The sequence below is a fragment of the Ovis canadensis genome, chromosome 5 (genome assembly GCF_042477335.2).
Source record: "Ovis canadensis isolate MfBH-ARS-UI-01 breed Bighorn chromosome 5, ARS-UI_OviCan_v2, whole genome shotgun sequence".
Lineage (NCBI taxonomy): Eukaryota > Metazoa > Chordata > Mammalia > Artiodactyla > Bovidae > Ovis > Ovis canadensis.
In genome coordinates, this window is record NC_091249.1 from 63,879,189 (window position 1) to 63,906,358 (window position 27,170).

Genomic DNA, 27,170 nt, shown 5'->3' on the forward strand with positions numbered 1-27,170 from the left:
CAAAAAAGAATCAGACTCACAGACACAGAAAACAAACTATTGGTTACCAGCAGGGAGAGGGAACGGGAGGAGGGGCAATACAAGGATAGGGAGGAAAGGGTTATTATAGGATTATATGAAATCATGTGTGTGAAATTTTGAAAATTGTAAAGCACTATAGAATTCAAAGAATCATTCAACTAATGAAAGAAGAAGAGAGGGGGAGAGGAAAAGAGAGTATGAAGGTCAGTGTATACTCATCCCTCCAAACACACAGTCATGTCAGTTCTGCTAATGTTTTCCAGAGAAAACCTCAGAGTCTACAGGCCCTCATACTCTCAGTGAGCGGTGTAGACCACAGGAAGCAAACAACCCCTGCGGGCCCTGTCTTGACACCTCATACAAATCACACTGCCTCCTCTGCCCTGCTCACAAGTCAGAACAAGGCCAAATGGGAGCTGCTTCCAGCCCTGAGGTCCACGGATGATGTGATAGGATCTCTGCAAGAAGGCCCAGGTATAACCAGATCAAACCTGGGGACATGACTGAAAACAGCAGTGAGGGAGAAGAGACGTCACAAAGTGCCAGCCATATCGACAAGGAATCAGATGGGTATGTTAAGAGGGAAAAACAGCCCCATTCTTTCATGCAGTGACTTTGGAAGGGGCAGAGGCTGCCCAGCTGCCTAGCAGACTAAGCTCTTATTTTGTGCCCTGTGGTCCTTAGGGAGCTGCCTCCCATGTCACTGCCCAGGCACCTAACCTACCACTCCCCCAAGCCTGGAATCTAGAGGAGTTTCTCCAGCTCACTGTCCCATAACCATAACTGTGACTCTAGGACAATAATTCAATCAGCATCTTTTAGCCCAAAGTGCAGAAATAGCACTAGGACACAAAGATTTAAGAAGACCAGTGCTTACCAAGGTCATGGGAAGGAGAAATCCAACACACAGAGGCTGCCAAATCCCTGGTCAGCACTTGACCCCTCCAGATCAAAACCAACACTTCCCACCCTCTGCCATCCAGGCCCTGCTCCCCCAGTCTGCTGTCTTTCCGACCCTTTGGACACTCCTTCCATGAACCGTAGAGAGAATACTTGTTCACGGTGCCAGTGCTTCTAAAAAAGCTCATCCCTCGGGGAAAATCAACACGAAAGCTTAATTCCACACGAAGAACTGTAGCAGGGACCTATTTAAGAATGCTGCCTCTTAAGTCCCTGTCACCCAGAGTCTCCAAAGCACTGGGGGAAAAGACAGAAGGAGAAGAAAAGGCAGGGAATCACAGGGAGGTGATAACTGACACTTAGCCGACTGTCACTTAGCCGACTGTCTATAATAAGCAAATGACATAATAGAAATAAACACAGCTTTGGGGAGAGATGCTGCAAACATGGCCCTAGCAGGTCCAGGGGCTCCGGGGAGTCACGCTGGGCTAGAAACCCGGTTATTTCTAGGGCACCAAGCAGCATCTGACCTGAATCAGGAGCCTCTGGAAGCAGGGCCAGAGGGCCAATCAGAGGCTGAGAAATACAGCACAGCTCCAGACAGGGGCCTTGGTCACCAGCCTGCATCCAAGGCTGTGCATGCGTGCTCAGCTGTGTCTGACTCTGTGTGACCCCATGCACTGTAGCCTGCTAGGCTCCTCTGTCTGTGGAATTTTCCAGGCAAGAATACTGGAGTGGGTTGCCATTTCCTTCTTTGGGGGATCGTCCCAACCCAAGGATCAAACCTGAGTTTCCTGCATTGGCAGGTGGATTCTTTACCACTGTGCCACCTGCAAAGCCCTTTTCCCAACCCAGGGATCAAACCCAGGTCTCCCGCATTGCAGGTGGATTCTTCACTAGCTGAGCCACAAGGGAAGCCCAAGAATACTGGAGTGGGTAGCCTATCCCTTCTCCAGAGGATCTTCCCAACCCAGCAATCGAACTGGGGTCTCCTGCATTGCAGGCAGATTCTTTACCAACTGAGCTATCAGGGAAGCCCGAGGTTTGGGCAGGGGAAACAAACAAACAAACAGAATTCTTCAAAGAACTCCATCCAGTGATGTCTTGAGTCTCCTCATCAGCCAGGAAGAAATGCCCAGGTAATCAGTAAGAGCAAGTAATCCCCTTATCATTCCTCTTTGTTTCCAGACTGGTTCTGCCTAGAAAGCATGGTTCAGAGGAGCATCATCACTTAGAACCCAGTGCAGCCAGCTTGGAACACACCTCAGTGTTTCATTCCTAGATGTAGCATAGGGAAGGGAAAGTCCACTTTTGTAAGTTGTTGTGAGAATCAGATGAAATCATGTCTGCTTGGAAAATGTTAATGCCTCTTCCTTACCCCTCTTTACCTGAGGATTTACATTCATAACCACACATTCTCAGTCTACATTCCCTGAACCTACAGCAGAGGACAAGGCTGAGGGGGTTTGGGGGTGGGAGAAGTGGCTCAGAAGGCTCTTTGCCATTCAACTTAAAAGATGGAAAGTCCAGGAACTTCCCTGGTGGTCCAGTGGTTAAGACTCAGGCTTCCACTGCAGGGGGTGCAGGTTTGATCCCTGGTTGGAGAACTAAGAGATCCCACATGCTGCACCACGTAGCCAAGGAAAAAAAAGGGTGGAAAGTCCACACTCAGATGCTCAAGAAGATACTGAAGTAAGAACTGGTATTAACAAAGAAGCTCAGAATTTGCAATTGAGTCCAAAGAGCTTTCAAAAGGTAAAAGGAAACAAGAATAGAATTTATTCTAAAGAGAAGCTTCACAGTGTATTGGTCGTCCTGTCACTTAGAGGGTTTATGTTAGAGGTTTACAAGACAGGGATAGGAGACCCAGCTCCCCACCTTCTAACACCCCAGGGTCCAAGACAGTCAAATCCAGGGTAATATAAAGTATCCATGAACCAAAATGCATCTTGCCTTCCACTTCTAGGTAGAAGCAGAAAATGACAACAAAATTGTCACTAGAGATTTTTCTCTTTAATCAACAGGCAGGATAGGTCCTAAGATCAGGACATATATATTCAAACCAAACTTTTGCTTGTAGAGATCTGTGCAATGAGAAAAGATGATGACACATGACAAGATATTCAAGGACAGACAGCATTCTATAATTATTGAGACGGCAAAATGTCCCAATGTATTTTGGCAAGATCTTCTCTAGTAAAGGTTGAGAGAAAATAGTGTTTCATGTAGAAAAAATATTTGTATAAGTGGCCCACCTAGTTCCCAGAAAAGAATTAGCTGGTTTCATCATATCTACTATGCTGTCAGTTGTAAGGCATGGCCAAATTTCAGAGATGTTAATGTATGGAGTCAGGGGAAGTGCATCAGAGAGCCAATGAAACAGGATATATCTGCCTGAGAAAACAGTCTATGTTGCAAATCCTACTCCCACTCTGTTGCCTTGCCCTGTAAGTCCTTGGCAGAGGGACCATGAAGAGGTTATGCAAAAGGCACTCCCAGAGCATTAATCTTTAAGAGTTAGCAATCTGGTTAGTCATTGTAATAATAACAGCACACTCTGATACAGCACCTTGCAACCTCAAAGCACTTTCACAGACATTATTTCCTCTAAGCCTCACAATATCCCTGCTAGGAAAGAAAAGCAAATATCACTAACCTTCTTTTTCAGTTAAAAATAAAACAGATACCCAAAGTTCAGTTGTCCTAAGGTCACAGATCTAGTAAGTGGCAAACTGAAGTTTAAAGCGACATCTCTCTCCTAGGACTGTGCTCTGTGTTATGAGATGAAGTCTGAGGTTAGGACCATTCCTGCATGTCCACTGAAAAACTCAAAGAGTAATATCTGACCTCTGTACTTTTAAGTTCCATCTCTACTCAATACTTGCCCTAAGAATGATGCTTAAAGGCCTAAGGGGGGGCTTCCCTGGTGGTCCAGTGGTTAAGAATCCACCTTGCAACGCAGGGGACACCAGTTCAATTCCTGTTCCAGGAAGATCCCATATGCTGCAGAGCAACTAAGGCCATGTGCCAGAACTACCGGGCTCTAGAGCCTGCGAGCTGCAACTACTGAGCCCACATGCCTAGAACCCATGCTTTGCAAAGAAAAGTCACCACAATGAGAAGTCTGAGCACCACAACAAAGAGTAGTCGCTGTTCACCTCAACTAGAGAAAGCCTGCACAAAGCAGTGAAGACCCAGTGCAGTCAAAAACACATTAAAAAAAATTTTAAAGGCCTAAGGGGTATGGAATACTAGAATGGACCATGCTTTGACTCTCCACTGGGGGTCACCATCTATGATATCTTGATCTAAGAGAGCAATCTCCACCACTCAGGTATCCTATCAACAGGGATTCCCTGAGATAATCATCTCTGGACCCATAACAGGAGTGTGGTCTCATGTCTTGTCAATTTCTCCTTTAGTCCAGGCAGAAGGGTCCCAGGATTCCTGTCTATATTTACTTAGGGAACAAAGACCATAAGAACTTTATTTATCCCTGCCCCCTGCAGAGGGGCGTGGGGCTGGGAGACTCTTGGGCAAAGTCAGAATGGTCTCTCCATTTAGGAGAGGAACAACCACAGCCCACAAGCCAACAGGCCTTATTTTAGGAAATATTTGGGTTCATCCCCAAGTAAGAATAGCCTAGATGTATGGAGAGGTCTGACAGAATGTGGTCCACTGGAGAAGGGAATGGCAAGCCACTTCAGTATTCTTGCCTTGAGAACCCCATGATTTCTTTGGAAGGAATGATGCTAAAGCTGAAGCTCCAGTACTTTGGCCACCTCATGCGAAGAGTTGACTCATTGGAAAAGACTCTGATGCTGGGAGGGATTGGGGGCAGGAGGAGAAGGGGACGACCGAGGAAGAGATGGCTGGATGGCATCACTGACTCGATGGACATGAGTCTGAATGAACTCCGGGAGTTGGTGATGGACAGGGAGGCCTGGCATGCTGCGATTCATGGGGTCACAAAGAGTCAGACACGACTGAGCGACTGAACTGACTGATGTACACATAAAACAAACAGGCTCTCTCCTCAGCCCTCCAGCCCTCCCTTCCTACAGTCTTCCATCCAAGAGTCCTCTACGCTTCCAGCATCAGCTATGCACCCCTCAGCCATGGACTTGGGATTCAACCTCTCCAGTCCGATCCTCTCACTTGGGCTCCAGACCTCCACCAAGGAAATGTCAGCCTTCTCAGCTACTGTTTCTCCAACTCATGCTTTATGTTGCAACCTAACGAACCACTTCCCATCCTAGTTCAGGTCAAACAATTACTGAGCTACATCCTATGCCATGTGCTGATCCCAAAAGATGTTTTGAATTTTCTTTCTTCCACAACTTTATCCAAGCTTTTGTCTCTACCAGGAATGACCTTCCTTCCCCTGCCACCAACCACCAAAGTCCAACCCATCTCCCAAGCTCCTTCTCCTTTGAGTCTTTCCTCATGTCTGTAACCAGATGTGTCTCTAATAAATATGGATTGATGATACATGTATTTATCTTCCCTGTTATTTATGTGCTGCCCTCTCCTGTAGCACAGACTCTAGTATCCTTAACAACAATTTGACCACCTGCCATTCCCTCACTAGAACTTTACAAGCTCTTTGATGGTATATCAATGTCACACTCATTTTTACTTTTCCTGCAAAGACTTCTGCACTAAGAAAGCACCCAATAAGTGTTTGGCTTTCTATTGTCCATTGTATTTTCTAGTTGGGTCTCCCATAAACTGGAGGAAGCCTAGAATAATGGTCTGGATTCAAAATCCTGGCTTTGCCATTTATTTATAGCTTCATGACCTTGGGCAAGTTAGTTCAGCTCTCTTTATGCTTGCATTTTCCCCTTTGTAATAAAGAGGATAATAACAGTATTTATTTCATACTGTTATTATGAGAACTAAATGAGTTAACATTTATAAAATGGTTAGCACAGTGCCAAGTACATCATAAGTGTCAAATAAGTGTTCATTAAGTAAATAAAATCACTACCAGACTCATCATTTTCCTCCATAAAATTACTTTTCCTCACAAGTTCTCCATTTTTGCTAATGGCACTATGATTTTCCCCAGCTTTCCAAGATTAAACCTTGACCCCTTTTATGCCTGCTACCCAGTCCCTCACCACATCTCACAGAGTCTGGGAGGAAACAGGATAATTTACCTGCCTCTTCTCCCAGGTTCCATGCTTCAAAGACTCTATAATTCTCTCCTTGATCTCTCAAGCATCTGTCTCTCCCCAGATCCAGTCCACTCTGAATTGTGTAGACAAAGTATTTGCAAACATTCCTCTCCTCATATCATATCTCTGCACCAGCACCTACAATGGCGCCATATCACTTTCAGACCCAAGTCCAAACTCCTCAGCCAGTCTCTGGAGACCCTCCTTAATCCAGTCCTGCCCTATCTTATCTCTCCTATGTCTCTACCCCACATTAATCTCCTCATGGTTCTGGAAAGACTTCTTGCTTGTCTCTGCCTCTGCTCATATTGTTCTTTTGGCCTAGAAACCTTTCCCCTTATCCTCCTAAATCCCCCAAACCTATTCATTCTTCAAAACTAACCTTTAACCCTGGACTTCCCTGATGGTACAGTGGATAAGAGTCTGCTTGCCAATGCAGAGGACATGAGTTTGATTCCTGGTCTGGGAAGATTCCACATGCCATGGAACAACTAAGCCTGTGCACCACAAAAGCTACTGAAGCCTACGCCTAGAGCCTATGCTCTGCAACAAGAGAAGTCACCACAATGAGAAGCCTGGGTACCACAACAAAGACTAGCCCCCTACTCACTGCAACTAAAGAAAGCCTGCACAAAGCAAGGAAGACCTAGTTGCCAAAAATAAATAAAATAAAATGCTGATTTAAAAAAAAAATTAGCCTTTAGATCCAACACTATCCTAGAAAATTTCAGCCCTCATCGATCTGATTGAATCATCTTTGACTTCTACAATCTATTTTCCCTTTAGCAATTATTATATACCTTTTGCTTTACATCACTTGTTATTGATTCATGTAAATCTGATATCCCCAACTAGACTGTAAACCTCTCCAGAACAAGATACATGACTACTAGACGTCCCCAGCATCCTTCAAAGAAAAGAACAATGGAGGAGCTAAAAATACAGATCTATTAGCCAACATTTGACAATGAACTTGCCTCTCCCTTTCTTTGGGAGGCAGGGAGAGGGAAAGAATGGGACCGCTTACCCATCCAGCTGATCCTATATGCTGTGTTCACAGATGGTGTGGGCAACCCTACCTGGGGAATTTGCTATAGCCAAAAAGCCTGCTCCCTCTGTTGACAAACGCCAACAATCACTGTAATCTAGGCTGCCATATGGTTCACCCAGCCCTGTAGCAAAATCAGTTTCTCAGGGATATGAAGAGACCAAGGAGGCTAGCTCTCTGATCTGTGGCATGGAGGGAGGTCGCCTTGAGCCAGCCCCACCACAAACGGGAAAGCACAGAGTGTCCAGGGCATTCAAAGTTGAAGAAGATGCAAAACTTGCATTCCTGAGACCCCTGGTCTGGAATCTGCAATCTGAGCCCAACAACCCCCTTCTCTCAAGACTCTTGAGACTCCCCAAGAGAAATCCACAGGTGGGCAAGGGCAGACAGAAGATGTGGGCCTGCTCCCACTGTCTAGAGAGAGTGGCCCAAAGTTGTAGTTTAATTTCTGTTTTCCTAGCATCTGGTCCTGAGGGCCATTAACAGAGTAAGACAATTTCATCCCTAAGCCAGCTGTCTTAATTTAGGAGGGACACTCCCCATTTTTTGATCAACTATTCATCATTTTCCCCATTCTCCCTCCTTTGTGGATTTCAAAGGCAAGAAGAGGTCAAGCCTCATCATCTTCCTAAATTGCCCTAACCCCTCCCATCTAATTATCACAATCATAGACTTGGGGAGGCTGTTTGCATTTGATACTCAGAATGAAATATAGGGCAAGTCCAGCTTTAAGAAAGCAATTTCACACTCCAGGCATCCATACGGTCCCTCAGCCCAGGATTTGCTAGAATTTTCAAAGTAAAACTATAAACCCAGACAGGCTCTATTTTGAGGGCATGACTTACCCAGTTGGCTTGAAACAACACTCTCTCCACCCCACTTCTCACAGCTGAAGAAGAAAGCCTCATTTGTCAGCTCAAAACAAAGCCCAGGGTATAAGAACAGCCTGCACAAGGTCATACAGAAAGCTGTGGGCTGAGACTGAATCGGGAGGCTGATTTCAAGGCAGGACGCTCATCATTTGAAAACAAAACAACAAAAACACCTGACAAAGCCTGAATAGTCTCCTCTTCCTTAACTAGGGACACCGCCCAGATTCTCCTCCTAGCCACCTAAAAGAAGCTCCTGCCTTTTGACTGCTTGATTCAGATTGCAATTCTGCCCCCCACTTGTCCCTAGTCAGCCTGCTACATCCTGAAGTCCTAATAGCTCCTACTCTTCTGTGGCAAAGCAGAAAGGTCTGGGTACAAAGAGGACCCTGGATAAATGCCTTGCCTTCTCTTAACTTGAGCTAATTTTGAACCAGCTCTCCTGACCATGCTCCTTGGGTATAGCACATGTAGGTACCTAAAATCACATAGGAGTAGAAATCATTTCTTCACTCATTTCCCCCTCAATTAATATTTATTGAGCTCCTATAGCATGCCAAGAACCATGAAGGCGATAAGGATACAGTGATACACAAAACAGTCAAAATCTTCTATCCCTGGATAATCTTCCTAAGATACTTCCCGTAGAGGTTAATAAAACCCAGACTACAAGCCACACATCAGAAATTTGGTATTTTTTGTTATAAACAGCAGCAACGATGATGGTGTTAGAATCCAATGAAGCACTTTGTAACTAAACCAGCCCTCCCATTATCATCTGAAGTGGCTGCCTCAGTTTACCACGTTCATACCTTTACCACCATATTACGTTAACTAGACCAATCTCCTTCCATGCACCAGATGTGTATTCCCAATTGCCAGGTCTAATCCCAAGGTAAGATCCATTCTCTTAAGTCACCAAGCAGTTATTAGTCAGTAACTTATGTAAGTCACCAAAAAATAAGTGAGATAGAGCCTTTGCTACAGTTCCATATTGTACTCAAGAAGCTCACCATCTAGAGGACCTTACACACATACCCTTTCCCTACTTACACATACCCTTTCCCCAGCCAATTACGCTAAGCAGTAGGATAGACCATTATGATCACAGAAGGAGTATGAACTGCTGCAGAAACATGCCACGGTCCGTTTGGACTGAGGGGATCGGAAAAAGTACTGAGGAGAAATGAGACCAGAGCTCAACCTTGAATAAGCAGGAGGTTAGCAACTGACAGAGAAGGAAAGGAAGAGCATACCACACAAGAAAACATAATGTGCAAAAGCACCAAGGAAGAAAAATGTAAGAGGTGTTCAAAATTTCCAAAATAGTACATTTTGGCTATAGCAAAGAGTAAGCGTGGAAAAGTGGGCTAAAGGCTTAATGACAGGTAGAGGTTAACTGTGGAAGGAATTTTCTCTTTATTCTATAGATTATAAAAAGCTATTGAAGATTTCTGGGTTGGACAGTGAGAAATACTTTGTTTTAGAAAGCAAATTCCATCAATAGATGGAAGACAGCAGAGATTCTGAAAATTGGAAATTCCATTTAACAGCCACTGCGGCAGCCTAAGTGAGATTTAAGTACCTAACTAGAGCCTCCTGAATGAAAAGAATTAGATTGAAGATACCTGCAATAGTAAAAATTGTCACCACTCGACAGTGTATTATACACAGAGGATGGAAAGGAACCAAAGATGATTTTGCGGATTCATTTCTTAAGACTTTTCTTATGAGGACAACTTTTAAAGTCCTTATTGAATATGTTATAATATTGCTTCTGTTTTATATTTTGGTTTTTTGGCCATGGAGGCATATAGGATGTCAGCTTCCTGACCAGGGACCAAACCCACACCCTCTGCATTGAAAGGGGAAGTATTAACCACTGGACCGCCAGGGAAGTCCCAAGTTTGCAGTTTCTAATGACTTGGAAGAGTAGACAGATTGTTGTTATCTAAGACAGGAGTGTCCTAGACAGAACAGGATATAGTAAGGAGACTATAATGAGCTTAATTTGAGATGTGAATTGTATCCTTTGTTAAGACCTCAGAAAGGTCAAAGGCAATGCCTCAAATAATCTCTGGGACTTGTTTCTGAGATCAGTCCCTTTCCATTAAAGAACAGTGACTCCTTTAGCCTGAAGAAGAGTGTCCCACAGCAGCCTACAAGAAGCTCACAGTAGAGAAGAGCTTCTCTTGATAAGATTTGTAGGTATGGCTTTTGTCTAATGTAAGGAACCTTGATAAGATTCATAAGCAAACCACAGATTTTTAAACAGAAGTATACTATAGGAACAGTACCAGCTTAGACTAAAAGGGACCAAACAGAGCAAAATGAAAAGCTTTTGGGCCCCAATATAACTACAAGTAGGAATCAAGCTGAGTGTACTGTTCAAGTTTTTATTTTCTATGTATTATGATGTTTTGACATCTTAAAAAACCATTTCCAGCTGGAGAGGGATTGCCCCTTCTAGGGCCACCCAATTCTTAGAAACAGCAAAGGACTCAGCCCAGAGCATGCCTTTGATGTGTAAACTAACCAGTCCAGAGCCCTGCCTCCTCCATTTGCCCTTTAATCATCCCAGGGCCAGGCACCAGGAAACCAGGGACCACCCCTATAACTTAGAGCCCACCAAAATCATTCAAACTAGCCAATGCTAATCTGTTCACCCTGCCCTGACTTCCACTTTCCAAGGAAGCTCCAATAAATTTCAACCTAATGTTTTGCTCTCTTTCCAGTCTTCTGCCACCTGACTAGAACTTGGTACGCACCCTGTGACCCTGTGTGTCATGCCGTGACCCTCATCTCTAGGAGCAATGAGTACAGTAGACTTGTTCTTTTGTGTGCCTCTCCTAAGTGTCCTCCTCTTGTGGACACATTTGACTAGATACCACCGAAAAGAATACAGAACTGAGAAAACTGCTTAGCTGCAAACACAGACTACATTTTATGGAGAAGGAAGGATAATTAGAGGGCAACACTATGAGCCCATTGGGTAAATCCAAGAGCAGTGGACACTCATCCCCAGGCAATAGGACTGAGCCCTACTTGTGTGCCAGGCTGGATTTCAGAACTGCTATGGACCATGACTGCTGGTTCTTCTTTTTCTAAACGAGAACATCTACCCAGATAGAAGACTAAGGAGACATAACAACTAAATGTGATATGGGATCCTAGACTGGATCCTGCATCAAGTAAAGGCCATTGATAAGACAACTGGCAATTTTCAACAAGATCTAAAAATGAGTTAATAACATTACATCAATAGTATTAATTTCCTGGTTTTGATCATTTTATAGCTGTCTAATTTGGGGAAGCTGAAGAAAGAGGATCCTTTATATTTTTGTAACTTTTTTATAGATTAATTTACTTAAAATTTCAAAATTTTAAGTAAAAAATAAAGTCATTTAAAAACATTCAAGTATTACTAGTTTTTAAAAGGAGGCATCTGTAGCAGTTATCCTGTCTATACCAGCTTTGTATTGGAGGGCAGATGATTTCTCTTTAGTTGACAGTCTTCAGGTCAAGAGGAACAGCATTTGAATTGCTGTCCCCAAAGAATCTCATGAAAGGAGTCTCATCTGCACCCAGATCTAATTTGGATGAAGAGACCCTGGCTCTTGAGCCTGAACTTGATGTCATATAGATGAGACTTTTTGAGGGAGGAGGATCTCGGTGAGGATGAGTTTTGCTTTGTTTTAATAAGTAAGTATACTACTACAATGGACTGTGAATGCAATGGCCAGGATGAGCATATTTTTCATGTGCAAGGAATATAAATAATCTGTGACCAGAGGGCAGACTGTAATGGTTTCAACACATGTCCACAAATTCTTTGACAATCCTTCCATCAAGAGGTAAAGTCTAATTCTCCTCCCTTTGTATCTGGTCAAGCCTTGGTAAACTCTCTTCCAAGAAACAGAATGTGGTAGAAGTGATACTAGTCACCTCTGAGGCTAGATCATAAAAGACAATAGAACTTTTGCCTGGCAATCTCATGGGACGCTCACTTATGGACCTTGCCACTATGTTGTGAGGAAACCCAGGCAAGGTTGGTCCCTAGCCTTCATCCCCAGCTAAGCTCCCAGATGAAAACCAGCCAGCATCAGTTGCTAGACATGTCAGGGAGGAAAATGGAAAATGACCCAGTCTCACCTACTGTTTGCTCAGCTACCATCTGACCAAAAAATACATGAAAGACACTAAACCTCTTAGCTGAGCCCAGTCAATTCCCAGAACTATGAATAACAATAACGAGTAAAGATTGCTATTTGAAGCCACTATATTTTAGGTTGTTTTGTTATGCTGCAATGGATAACTGAAACAACATGCCATAGGCAGTTGGAAGCTGGAACTCAGCAAAATTAAGAGACTTTTTCCAAGTTCACATTGCTGGGAAGGAAGAGTCAGGATTTTAAGAAAATATCAGTCTGAATCCGAAGCCATTCTCTCGCAACTAATAAACATGACAGTAATAGTAACTGTAGCTTGTCTGCATTAAATGTTTTCAACCTAAGCAGCCACCAATCTAAGCACTTTACATAAAGTAAACTTTAAAGTAAAAGTAACTCACTGAATCCTTATCACAATACTATGAGATAGGTATTAAAATTAGCCCCACTTTACAGTTGAGGAACCTGAGACACAAAATGGTCAGTCAACTTGGCCTAAGGTTATATAGGGCTTCCCTTGCAGGTCAGATGGTAAAGAACCCACCTGCAATGCAGGAGGCCTGGGTTCGATCCCTGGGTTAGGAAGATCCCCTGGAGGAGGGCATGGCAACCCACTGTAGTATTCTTGCGTAGAGAATCCTCATGGACAGAGGAGCCTGGCAGGGTTCCATAGGCGACAGTCCATGGGGTCACAAAGAGTCAGACACGACTGAGTGACTAAGCACACACATATATATAGCTAATAAGTCATAGAGACAAGATTCAATCTTCACAGTTGGCTTCAGAACATTCGGCCTTAACCACTACACTATTCGGAGCTGAAACTTCAAAATGGATTATATAAATTGAGAAGAGAACCAAGGACGATCTGTTGGGAAACATAACCTTTACAAAGTGCTGAAAAGAAAGAGAGTCAGTGATGGAAGGATCTGAGAAGGAAGTGGGAGAGAAAAGAAGCAAACATTATATCTCCAAAATACTGGAGGAACCACAGCAGGATCCACAAACCAGCTTCAGTCTTTATGGTTGAACATTCAGACACAAATGGGCATGCACGCATGTAGACAGAGGCGCACTTTAGCTCTTTCCACTCTTTCTCTTTCAGTGGCAATGCTCACCCCCACTTTGGAATTATGAGGCTGGTATTTAACTTAAGAGATGGGAAAAGTAAACTCTTACACTTTCTTTTAAAAACATGGTTCATCCGCCCGTCCTTTAAAAAAAAAAAAAAAAAAAAAAAAACATGGTTCATGACCTTGGCCTAGTGAAGACCATCAAACCCACTGGACACGTGTGCATGTGTGCTAAGTCACTAAGTTGTGTCTGACTCTTTGCGGAGTGTAGAGTACCATGGACTGTACCCTGCCAGGCTCCTCTATCCATGGAATTTTCCAGGGAAGAAACTAGAGTGGGCTGCCACTTCCAACTCCAGGGGATCTTCCCAACCCAGGTATTTTACCCCATCTCCTACATTGGCAGGTGGATCCATCAACAGGGAAATCCAAACCCACTGGGAACCTTTATCAGCTTGATGTTTTCTTCCAGATACAGCACCAAGTTTCAAGTGATCCCTTCACAGAAGTAATGTAAAACCAAATGCATTAATTCTTACTTCTGTACAACAAGTTCTGGGCCTGGTGCAGACCCTTCACCAGAGGCCCTGAGGCTATGACACCACACAAAAGAAGCACAAAGTTCATCTTCTGTGTGGGCCAAGGTAGAAGCTGGGGTAACTGGCCAAGGTGAAAACAGTATTCCCAAGGGAAACAGACTCAGCTCCAGCTACCATATGCCCTCTCAATTAGCTGAGTGCAAACCACCAACAGTGGAAACCTACTAAGGAACAAAGACAGCAAACTCCCAATCTGAGGGCCACCCATGTGCTGCTCTTCATCCTACAAATTACATTCTTTCCCAGCAGCAAGGAGTGTCTCTCAGAGGTGGTTAAATCTTGCTCTGTCCAAAGTATTTTATGAGGCTCCATATCCTAGGATTTTCCCAGTATTGACCAGAATCACTTGGGCCAAGCCCCAGAGGTGCCATCTGAAAGGGTTTATTGTCAGTACTTGGCCAAGACAATTTAATCTAAATGTTACTAAGAGGCCAGTGAGCACTACTAGTCTTTTTGGAGAGAGCATTTTCTTTTGAAAATGAGACCTAAAAATATGGGAGAAGTTTTTCTTGGAAAAGCCCCATATTTTGTCTAAAAGAATTGGACCTAAGAGAAATTTAGCCCAAGTTGTTAGGTATAGTTCCACTTGCATAGGTACCTATCTTTTGCCTTGTTCCTATTTTCCCACTAGGTCCATCAGACATAAAGTCCAAGGAAAGACTGGGAACTTTGTACTAGAAATTTCTGGAAACTTCTCTGCTTCTTGGCTGAGGGATGGCTGTTACATATATGACATAGCAAGTATGACAACAGGCCTAAGTAGAAAGGCTGGAGTAAGATGGGATATGGTCGGGGGATAGACTGCCAGGTAAGAGGGTCTCAGAAGTGAAACCCATCTAACAGACTGAAAAGGAAACCCTTTATGAGTGAGCAGTCAGACTGCCTTTGGAAGCCCCAGTGTCCTTTGAAAGAAACTCTTCATTTGGGATCCTTGGTTTCACTCTGTAATAAATGAGTCATGTCATGGTGTGAGACGCCATTCTTCCTTTTAAAAACATTATTCTCTTTCAAATTATTATTTTTCTCTGAAATACAATCAACCAATGACATTGTTGGGAAAGCTGCACTGGACGTGGCCCTGCTGTTACTTTATTTCTCACTCAAAAATAGGAATTCAGACACAGCAGATCATCTGCTTAATCCACCTGTTCTGTCCTGACTGCTAAATAAACTCTCTCCCCTAAAGCCATAAAAAATTTCTCCAGAGAAGAGCCATCAACTGGGTAGTGCTTGTGAAATTCATTAGTGGCTTAAGCAATATGGTGAGGAGCTATACTGAGATTATGTGTATGGCCACAGGCACTAGTGAAAAGGACTCTGACTAGAGGAAGCTGAGGGCCACAGCCTGTGACAAAGTGATGACTGAGAGCCCTTAGGAGCCCTGAGCTGGAGAAGAACTTGCTCTAGAGAGGACCCTCCCATTACCACCTAGTAATTTAGCCAAGCAGATGTGGCAGAAAATGCCTCGTTTTAAGGAAATGGCGAAAGAATGAACATGCTAAAAGACAGATGTGAAGAAACACTGGGCTTCTACTCCATACACTTTCAGAAAAAAAGAATGATCCAAGAACCTGTCCTGGCCTCCGGAAGCACCCAAGCTGCCTAAAGGCAAAGAGGTACAACCACTCCCAATTTGCGATCTCAGTTTACTACAGTAAGGTGCCTCTTACTTCTTTAAGGTATTCAGCCTGAAGCATGAACCAGCCAGAGTAACAGAATCCAATTGGCTGTTCCAGTGAGAGACCAGGAGAGGGAATAACCAAAAAGTTCACATGGCAAGTAAAACCGAAGAATTTTGCAGAATGTAAACTAACTAAAAGACAGGAATGAAACACAAGCAAAAATATTGACATGTATGAGGAAAACCATAGAGATAATTCTAAAACTCAAGAACACAGAATTACAAGAAAAAGAAGAAACTATGGACTATCAAGGGAAAAAAAAAAAAAAGAAAACCCTGAAACATAACACAGCAGCAAAATTCTGCCTTTTATCCAAATGTCTGAAGACGTTTTCCATAGTTAGTCTAGTCCCTCAGCCTGAGCTGACATTTGAGGAATCTCAAAAATCTATCTAGGACAAAGTGATCTTACCTTGTGATCTAAAGCAAAGGTCTAACTGCTCCCTTACTTAGCAATAGCCAGTAATCAAATATTTACAAAACCCGAGCTTAAGTTTCAGGCCCCAAAGATCTTATAATCAGGAGAAGGAGCTAAGATACTGACCCTAGCAAGATAATTAGCAGTCCCTGGCATTAAACGATGTGTCATACAAGTGATACAGGCCATAAACACGAAAAGTCCAAGAATAAGAAAAAACAATACTTCTTGAGGTCAAGAATGTGTGGCCAGCCTAGGATCTGAGGGGTAGTAATACCCAGCAGATATTTAGATGAAGAACCCAAAGCAGACTCTTTGTTCTAAAACATTTAAGGAGCAAAGCTTCATACTTCCAATGGGTTCCAATGGGTGCCACACATCAATTAATTAATTAAAATTAAACCCCACAAGCTCCCCAAATGCCACCTGTTACATGCCACCACCTGTACCCTCTCTGACCCAAGACAGCCACCAGACCCAGCCCAGCACAGTGTAGAAACAAGGAAAGAAAGAGTATGGATGACTCAGTGTGAACCCATCCCCAACTCTGGAAACCCCCAAATCAAAGCAGGGTGAATCAGGGACATGCTTTCTTTGAAAGAAAAAAGGACGCTTTCAGCCATTTTCCAGGGACTTTCAGCAACTCCTCCTAACAACAATACAATGTAAGATAAGACCTGTCGAAGTAAAAGAGCAGCCTGGCAGGACTCCTGAATGGGAACCCTTGGTTGACCCCACAAGCATGATGAAATTTTGAAAGGGTCATTTGGAGTCTGAGTCTTAGTCCTCCCATTGGTGAAACAGAGAAAAGCAGTTTCTATCCATGGGCTTCTCAAAAAAATGACTACATAGACCCATGGACCCATTAAAATTTGTAGTCTACTTGGGACCTCCATAGGACCAGCATTCATATCCTGGAGTCTCATGGGCTTCCCTACAATGAGACCACGGATATAATAAAAAAATTCTCCCCTTGTCTGCCTCCAGTCCTCCAGAACTTAGTATTTTCACTTACTAGTTGCTCACGTTGGTCTAAGTTAAGAAGATTTTGTTAATAACACTTATTGAGCAAGTGCTGTATTAATTATTTTACATACATTATCTCATTTAATACTCATAGCAATCCTATTACGAGCAATCACTATCACCATTTATAGAAAACTAAGATACAGAATGTAATATGCCCAGCATCACCTAGTCACAAAATGTAGAAGATGGTTTCTGAACTCAGGTTCACTTGGCTGTAGAGCATGAATTCTCATTCATTATACTATAGTTAGCAGACTTTTTCTTTTTAAAAGAAGGGCATTTATGAAAAACCTTCAGCTAACATCATATTTAATAGTGAAAGTCTATAAATGTTTTTCCCCAAAGAATAGGACAAGGATGTCCATTTTCATTACACTTATTCAACATTACACTTGGCAGTTCCAGCCAGTGGAATAAGGCAAGAAAAAGAAATAAAGACAAACAGATTAAAAGGAAAAAGCAAAACTGTTGCTTTTATTCACTGACAATATAGTCATGTACACAGAAAAAAAATCCTTAGTAAATCTACCCCTCCCAAAAAGGGTTATTCAAGTGAATAAGTGAATTTATTAAGGTCACAGGATACAAAGTCAATATTTTAAAAATTATTTTCTATATGCTAGCAATGAATAAGTGGAAAACAAAATTAAACAAAAATGCCATTTACAAAAGCATCAGAAAACATGAAGTACTAAGGAAAAATATGTAAAAGACTCATTTACTGAAAACTACAACACATTACTGAGCTGCTTTTAACCTAAGCCTTCAAGTACTACTTCCATAATTACAAATAAACTCATCAGTCTAGCACTCAAGGTGGGTGGAAATATCATCCTAATTTACCTCTCTAGATCCTTTGCCCATTTGTCCCTTTCTTCCTGGTTATTTTGTATACTACAAACATGCCCCTTTGCTACTAAGAATGCTATTCTGTTTATAGTGATTGATTTAATCAATTAGTTCATCTCTATCCATAAACCACCTCCACCTCATCTATCTGACTCTTAAAATCCCATTTCAAACTACTTATCAAAGAAACTTTACTCCTCTAACCAGATCTTTCTTTTATGACTCTTGCCCTCCTTCCAAAAGCACTACATTGGTATATCTTATGGCATTTATCATATGCTAGATTGAATTACTGTTACATCTTTGTACTTTTAGATTACAAGCTCCTTGGTGACAGGGACTGTGTCTGATACAGCTCCCCTAAAGTACCTAGTTCTTTACACAGAGTACACATTCCAATACTTGTGGAAGCAAACCCTTGAAAGACGGAAATGAAAGGAAGTTCTTTTAGTAATAATACAACCTCTAGGATACCAAATTGCATCACACAAATTAATGATGTCTTGACTTTCCCATGGGCTGGACCAGGTATTTAGCCATGCGGTAACCTTACTCTCATTCAATCCCAAGTAATGTTAGTTCAGCTTAGCTTCTGTTTGGACCAACATCAAGATCAAGACCAAGCAAAACATCCTAGCCTAAAGGACAAAGACAGATCCTCAATCTGTACAAACAGACGAGTGAGGGAAGGAGGTAGGGAAGCCAAAGTCCTAAGGACAAGGCAGGAAACAAAGAAAAAAGAGAACCACTAAAGATTCTGTTTCAGGAGAGAGAATAAAAAGGAACCTGAACATCACATCTTGGGGGTCTGTGTTGCTAGTGGAATAAGGAAACTCTCTAGGATACCTGTGTCTCTGCTACTCCAACATCTGCAAGGGCAAATGGAATGTTAACCGCCTCCAGCCCCACCCCAGGAGGCAAGTAGCACAATCAGGTTCTGAGCTGAGGCACAGACAAGAGCTACAGGCTCTGTCCCAGAGAAGGTCCCTGGAGAGGCTGTTTGGATCTCACTGCATGTACAGAGCAGGAAGGGAATGTTACTGTAGAATGGAGCTTGCATGCCACATTCTGCCAGCAGCAACTAGCCAGAGCAAGAAGGCTCCTTAACTCAACCTCATTTCATAATTACCAAAAACATCACAGGTGATTAGCACCAAAAGCTCTTAGTCAGTGTGACTCTCTGTCTTTTGACCCCAGGCTGGCAAAAGCTTCCCAGCTCTTGATCTGGGTACAGCACATCCTCTTTCATGTCATACTAAAGCCTTTTAATCATCCTCCAGGTTTGCTTCAGTTCCTACAGGCTTGCTTGAAACGCTGCTCACCAAGATCATCCGTGTGTACTGTTGTTTTTAAAGGAGTCTACTTGAATTTCACATGACAGTCATTTTTTCAAACTTGTCATAATACCCAATGTTCAATTCATTTACTGTCCCAATTTTCTAAAGAGTTCCCTATATCATCTCTTGAAATTCAATGTACATATTCCAATAAGTAAGTGGGAAGGGTTAATTCACAGGAAACAAGTAAGACAAAAATCCCCATTTCACACACATCAATCTAAACTCAAAATTTGGAGGGAAATTCCTTTTACTTTTGGTGTAAATTATACTAACACCACCTCAGATCCTGAAAAGAAAGTCCCAAGAACAAGTGTCAGAGACTACACAGGGGAAAATTCACTGAGATCATCATTCCTTTTCCAAGTCAGTGTTCAAAACTGCCATATGCCACTAAGTCAATAGGCTTTAGAGGGTTAAGAATGCCCAATGTTTAGGTTTGCCTATTTGCTTTAACCCTACTTATCCAAATGGCAATTCTTTGATCCTTTGAAAATTTAACACTACATTCAAGTCAGTTACCTTAAACGTACTTCAGAACTGTATTTGAGTGGCCCATTCACTGTGGATTCCTACCAGCTATACATGAATATGGTCAAAATCAAATTCTTTGTCAGCAACTGGGGTCTTTGGCTTCTAAATGAGAATTAAAGCAATCAGGCACTGTGGCGTTTTCTCTTCTCATATATGGGATCATGTGATTTCCCACGTGGACGCTATTGTGAGATGACCTACCAAGAGTGTAAACAGCAGCAACTGCTGTGTGAGTAGAGCTGCTGCCCTGAAGCTCAGTGACAAACCTTTGCATCTTCCTTTGAGCATTTCAATTAGGACTCGCTCGCAAAATGCACTGTCATGGAAAACTTCTTAATGGCAAAGTATCTGAAAAATTAAGTTGGTATTTTTATTCCTTACCCTAGGGTTATATTTGTAAGGAAGGATACTGGTTGAGATATTGGATTAGGTTTAAAAAAAAGTTATATATATATACTACTGGGGAAGAATTTACCATAACATTGACTTAATGGAAAAATTAACATTCTCCATCTGTTAAGAAAAAATACAAGATTACTTTGAAAAAAATTTTGCTTTTAGGGAAATACACATTTCAAGATATGTAATAATTGCCTAAGATCTGGGTAGCTGAGGACAGGGGTAAGAAGGAAACTTTTTACTGTATATTCTTGTGTGCTTTCTAAATTTTGAACCATATGAAGGTTTTACATATTCAAAATATATATGCAATCTTATAAGGGAAAAGTTAATGACATGCTTGCTATTAGAAAATGAAATTAAAATATCCCAGATAATGAAAAATACTTAAGAGCACTGGGACCAAGAAGTTAGTCACCTACTTAGTTAATATACCACCCCCTCTAGCTCCCAGATCTTTTGTTAATTCAAGCTGATAGTTATTTCTGTTCAGACATGGGAGTTGGGGGAGGTGATAAACTGCCCTCTAAAAAAAGGGGGGGGGGTCTTCTCCAACAAGATGTAGATTCTCCATAAATCCCATTAACACTAATCAGCATAATGATTAAGCACATTGTGGTTAAGTACTCTAGTTGATAACAACTCCTTCAGAAAAAAAGGTTCCCATAGCGACAGGTTTTACATATTCAAAATATATATACAATCTTATAAGGGAAAAGTTAATGACATGCTTGCTATTAGAAAATGAAATTAAAATATCCCAGATAATGAAAAATACTTAAGAGCACTGGGACCAAGAAGTTAGTCACCTACTTAGTTAATATACCACCCCCTCTAGCTCCCAGATCTTTTGTTAATTCAAGCTGATAGTTATTTCTGTTCAGACATGGGAGTTGGGGGAGGTGATAAACTGCCCTCTAAAAAAAGGGGGGGGGTCTTCTCCAACAAGATGTAGATTCTCCATAAATCCCATTAACACTAATCAGCATAATGATTAAGCACATTGTGGTTAAGTACTCTAGTTGATAACAACTCCTTCAGAAAAAAAGGTTCCCATAGCTTATCATCAAACTCAGCTTTTCAGCACCAGACTTAGTGTCACAGATAGGAAAAATAAGACTGGTTTAGTATTAATCTGGAGGTCTGCTTTTTGAACTTCACTTGACTTCACCCATTCAAAAGACACTTATGAGAATCCCTCTGTAAACCAGGGGCAGTACCAAACATTGAAGGGCAGGAAAGGAGAAAGACCTCAAAGATAAGACATGGTTCCTGACCCAAGGATCCCTGGGGCTGAGAAACACAGCCGCTGAAAGAAATAATGACATTATAACAATAATTCTGCCCTTAAATCTATAACCAAGCCTGTCCTCACTACTAGGACTGGTCAGTTTCTAATCTACTTTCACTTTCCCATCTTCTAGCTGCAGCACAGCTGGGTTTCCAGCTGGCTGGGGAAGAAAAGATTCTTTAAATAAACAGCATTTTGAAAATATGCAGTTGCTTTTGCTATACTGAATTTTGTGGACCACCTTGCTCTAATATGTGAATCTGAGTGCCACATTAATTTAAACTATTCTAAAGAACATAAAGATCCCCAGGAATACACCTGTTCTATCTTTAACAACAAAATACACTATACATTGGAAGAAAAAGCCAAATCAGAAAGTCCCAAAGGAAGAATGATTTTTCTTAAAAAAAAAAAAATATATATATATATATATATAGCATCTATTCAATAATGAAACAATTTAAAAGCCATATACATATAGGAGAGCAACAAGAAAGGGTGTGATTAAGCCAAAATATATGCAACCATCATTAAAAATGCAGGACTATTTGCAGAATAGGATGTTTTCGTAGCATTGTACAGAATCTCTAACTCCTGAGAGTCCTTTTCAAATCTTTTTCCTGTCCTTCCCTCAGAAGGCACAGAAAGCACACCCATGTACGTAGTCTTCTGAGAAATGCAAAGATTTTACTCCACTCTTTACCACCAGAGGTAGTAATTTGGGATGAATGATACACATTAGATCTATAAAAAAGGCCTCTGGCAAATACTGCTATTCCAGGAGGACTTCACAGGCTTCAAGTCAACATTTCATACTTGTGGTAAAATTACTCACTTATGAAGACCTTCACCTCTCCGTAGGGCACCTTGTCCCCAAATCCTGGCCCACCAAAATACAGCTTTCTGAAAGATCTCCCTAGGAACCGTACCTCCCAGAACCCAGACAGTTCAGAGCTGAAACTGGCTAAACAAAGTAACAATTCAACCACAGTTGCTCAATATAACGGCCATGATGACAGTTTCCAGGTGCCAGTTTCCCTATTTTGCAATGGGCAGATCTGCTCCAAGGAGAAAATGTTCTCAATGACCCTTTGGCCCAGAGGGCTTTCTTTAGACATAGAAAACAGAAAATGAATTTGTTAGTTATTTCCTGCTGAACACAAGGAAGGTGTTGTGGTTAGTTAAAAAGATTTGCTTCCTTATTTAATATACCATTACTAGTGCATGTTTTCTTTAAAAACATTGTAGAAAATAAGAAAATGCAGTTTATGCTCTTCTGTCGTATTATCACCAGTTCCACACGTTTTCTCGAGAAAATGTCCTTTAATTTCTAATCTCCTTAGATAAAGCTCCCCCCAACCTGATGTGTATCTATTTACCATCAATTCAAAGCAAAAATTTTTGTATTCTAACATGTTTACTCCCATACATGTTCCTGCCCCTTGATAATCTGTGATGTGAGGGCCTTCTCATTAGCAGTGCTTGCAGCCCTAAATTTATCTTTCTGAGAACTACGTTACACATGCTATGTTTACGAGATGATCACAACTTAAAAATGGACTATATTTCTGACCCCTAGGTCTTTCATGATCTCCACATTCAACTATTTAGCTATTAAACACTCACTAAAATAAACAAGGTATAACTGAAGGAAGAAGGGGGAACAGAGGAGCAAGACAGGGGATGATGACCACTGGGGCTTGGTGCATCAGACTGGGGATTAGGTGGGGATGTACACAATGCACACTCAGGAGCAACTCACTGAAAACCAAAACAGAAGCTGTCCTTGGACAAGGTTCAATAAATGTTTTTACTATCTATTTCTCGCTGCATAATACAGTTCCACAGCTCCCCCAAGGAATCTCAGGGAAAAAAAATCACTTAGCAGAATAAAAAATTAGAAATTCTTAACTGGTCTCAACTTATCATAAAATGTTTCAGAGCATAAAACCAACATTAAAGAGCAGTCAACAATATTCCTCAGAACAATGTCAGAGAGATAAACTGCTGTCATCACCAAAAGTTTCTTTCTTCCTTATTAAGACACTGCAAGATTCTTCTGATTAAAGTGATCACAGTTTAACATAATATCTAGATATATTCCCACCACAAACTAAAATTTGTCTTCTGAAGGACAGGGGCAGGGAGGGGGTGGGGGACATGCAGTAGAAAGGAAGCTTCCAAAAGTCAAAGGCATTGATCTAGAAAGATGAGGGCAGCAAAACTTCCTCCGAGCTGTTACACATTCTTTGCTACTCAGAGTCTTATTTACACTACTCAGAAGCAGTTGGCAGACTAGTAAATATACCAACTTCTATGACAGACCAGGGTATCTATCACAGTTCAGTGACTGCACAGCTCAGACGCACACTGCAAACATCAAATTCAGCCTTAGTTGGGACGAAATGAAACCCCAATATGAATAAGCACAAGACAGGCTAACACCAAACACTCCAGTCCAGCCACGATTCGGTTTGAAATAGCTTCCTGAGAAGTAATTACTGGATTCAGGGACAAGGAGGAAAAGATCTTAAACTGACATTTCTTTGACTTTTGACATGGGAGACTCCATTCCCAGCTGCACAGATCGACAGACTTCAGTGTTGTGTTTCTCATCACCTGCATTCCTGTGTAGCACCCAACATCATGAAGATGAGATATGCAGTCAACACATCCTGCACCGTAAGATGTCAGAGCTGAACTTCACAGCATTCAGGAGAAGTTACTCTATTTCACCCGTCATCACAAGCAACAGACCTAGGAAGATCTCCCAGAAACAGCCAAAAGAGGTGTCTGCTCACTAGTACTGGAGGTTAAGAGAGGGCTGTGCAACCAGCTCAGCAAAGACAAGCAATCACGATGGAGGAAAACAAAACAAAACAAAACAAAACCCTGAACCACATGGGGGACAGAAAACAGTAGCAGAAAAAGTCCAACTCTGCCTGCGCCAGCGGTGTGGATGAGCTGAGCCCGAAGCCCAGGAGAGGAAGGAGGGGGCGGGGGCCATCATTCCGTAGGAGAACTTGTAAGCGGAGGCCTTCACAGCCTGGGAGTCTGCCCAGCTGCTCCTGCAGACCCTGCCAGCCTGGGCAAGGCAGGCCCTTGGGAGCAGAGCGGGCAAGGCCTCCGAGGGTCACTCCTGACTCACTGAGCTTCGGGCCAGCAACACGCGGACCTCTCCTTTTTTCCTGCCGCTACTGGGCTATGATGGCAGCTTTCCAGCCCCACATGCCATACATCAGCCGCAGATCCCTGCTGGCACAGGCCAGCGCGTCCCCCCGCCCCCCAGCCCTGGCACACTTCGAGCCTAATCTTCTTTCTCCCCAACACCAACCCCCTCACCCACCATGCCAAGCGCCCTGCCCAGGGACAGCCCCACCACCCGTTCTCCCGCCACCCCCCCACCCCCAGCCCTCACCAGCGGCCCCGGGCTCTGCCAGGCCCGGGCACCTGCAGATACCTCCCGCCCCACCCCCATCTTCCACCACCTCGCCCCTCCCCCCTTTCTCCAGCAGAGAGAGGGGGCAACTCACCGCAGTCAGTGCACAGGATCTTGCCCACCTCTTTCTTGAGGTTTTTGCCGTTGGTGTTGAGAGGGGCAAAGGCTGTCTTAAAGACCAAGGGCTGCTCCGTGGGCTCCAGGAAAAAGATGTAGCGCTGGTTCCTTTCGAGCGGCGCACAAGAGCCCACGCTGATCACCTGCTCGCGCTGCAGTCCCCCGCTCCGGAGCGGCCACTTGTCCAGCACCTTCACCAGCGCCACCCGACCCGAGGCGGGCGGCTCGCGGGTGCTGTTGGAGCTGGAGCCGCCTCCGGCCGGGGCCAGCCCCTGTACCTTGCCCTCCACCACCACGGGCGCCTTGTACGCCTGGTCCTGCACCGACTTGAAGCTAGGCGAGTAGCAGGCGAGCGACACACCGAAGAGCAGCATAGAGAAGCCGGGGGCCGGGTCGCGCCTCATGCCTCCGGCGGCTGCGGCTCGCGAGCGGGCGGCGGCTCTCCGGGCTGCGGGGCTGCGGGGCTGCGGCTGTTGCGGCGGCCGCGGCTTTGGGGGCGCAGCGGGACGAGAGATGCTGCTGCTGTTGATGTGGCTGCTGCTGCTCCTGCCGCTCTCGCCGCTGCTGCCGCTGCCGCTGCTGCTGCTGCTCCTCTCGCTGCTGCTGCTGTCGCTGTAGCTGCTGCACCGAGCCTTCTCCACTGGCGGCGGCGGCGGCAGCGCTAAGCAGCAAACCTGCCGCATCTGGCCAGGCCATTTGGGGGGCTCCGCCGCTCCGCCGCCGCCGCCGCCGCCTTGGGAGGGGAAACCAGAGCCCGCTGGAAAACCGGAAACAGCGTAACGTTAGCGCCCAGTAACCCTCCACCGGCGGCCCGGGGAGGTGGCCCAGCTAGGGCAGGGGGGCAGGCAGCGAGCGGGCCGAGATGCGCAGCGCGGAGCGGCGCAGCGCTCCCACCCTGCGCGCCGGGACCGGGAGGAGGATGCGGAGGATGGGACGTCCTCCCACTTGCTCTCTCGCGCCCCCTCTACCCCCGAACCGAGTGGGGAGCGCGGCTTCTGCAGGGGAAGCTTGGGACTGCACTGCTTTAGTGCCTAGCTTCAGGCCCCGCAGGGAAGCGAGAGGAATCGTGCTACGCTGTGCTTTGGGGATTTATCGGCACGATAGTGGGGGTAGTGCGTGAGCAGAGGGCAGGGTAAAGGTAGCAGATTCTGGTACCGTCCTATGAAGGGAGAGTGGGACACAGGGTGTGCTCTGCCTTTGGACATCGGCTGTGGGAGCCAGGGAGATGCCACGGCCAGGGTGACTGACCTGCCTCCTGGGTTGTATATTCCCTTCCCCGGCAGGACCCTAGGGGCCAGTCCCTAATTGAGCCCACGGGCTTGGCCCTCCACCTCCTGGTGAGTGGCTGGAGATTCGAGTCAGCTGGGGAGGATCCCAGCCCCGTCATTTGGGTGAAGAGTTGAGGCTACATGGAGTCTTGGCTAGGCGTTGGGGCCACCCAACCAGGGGTGGTGGTTAAGAGAGGGTCCAGCCTCTAAGTCTCTGGGCTTTTTTCCAGCAGCCAAGCAGAACCAGGCTGCATGCTACACAACCTCATCACCTTCTTTTTTTCCCCCTTAAAGCCTCTCCCTAAGGAGGTAGGGGCTTCTTGGGAGCCAACCTGAGAGCCAGAGACGGTCAGGGCCAGAGCTACCCCACAGGAAATGGTTTCTTTCTCAAAGATCGATGCTTGCAAGAGGCAGGGGAGTTTGCTTCACTGAAGCCAGCATCTGATTTTTAAAAGCAAGTTAAGGATCCTTTCTCACTCTATCATTAAGGATCCAGAGAGATTTTAATACCCAGCTTATGTCCTTGAAGGATACGGAGCTCAGGAATTCCAGTAAGGTCTTAGAGAATCTTATCCTCGCCTGAGGACTGCAGGAAACCAGCCGGAGGACGTCTGACTTGAGCTGGGAATGCTATTCTGGAAAGGGAGGCGGGAGCTAGAGCTTTCCCTCCTGGCTAAGAGACATCCCAAACTTAACATACTCAAAGCCAACATCATTATTTCTCCCACTCAACTGCAAATTCCATGTAATTATTAAGGGAGCCATTTTATACTTGGCCAGCCAACCCGGCCCAATAAGACCTTCAGTCTCATTTTATTATTCCTTATCCAACCAACCTTCAAGTCCTTCGCCTCTACCTTTTTAAAAAATCCCTACCTTTTTAAAAGCCCCCACCTTTAAAAAAAATCCCCAATTTATCTAGTCCCTTTGCAACTCTGTGTGAATACCT

At 43.9% G+C, this 27,170-nt stretch overlaps 1 protein-coding gene across 1 annotated transcript in view; it reads right to left on the reverse strand.

Moving 5' to 3' along the window:
• Nucleotides 1–25,636, reverse strand: part of NRG2 (neuregulin 2) — a 195,401-nt gene extending 169,765 nt beyond the window's left edge. The window contains exon 1 of the mRNA XM_069589831.1: nt 24,931–25,636. Coding sequence (XP_069445932.1) covers nt 24,931–25,636 — 706 coding nt within the window. The remainder of the gene's footprint in view (nt 1–24,930) is intronic.
• Between the last annotated feature and the right edge of the window lie 1,534 nt (nt 25,637–27,170).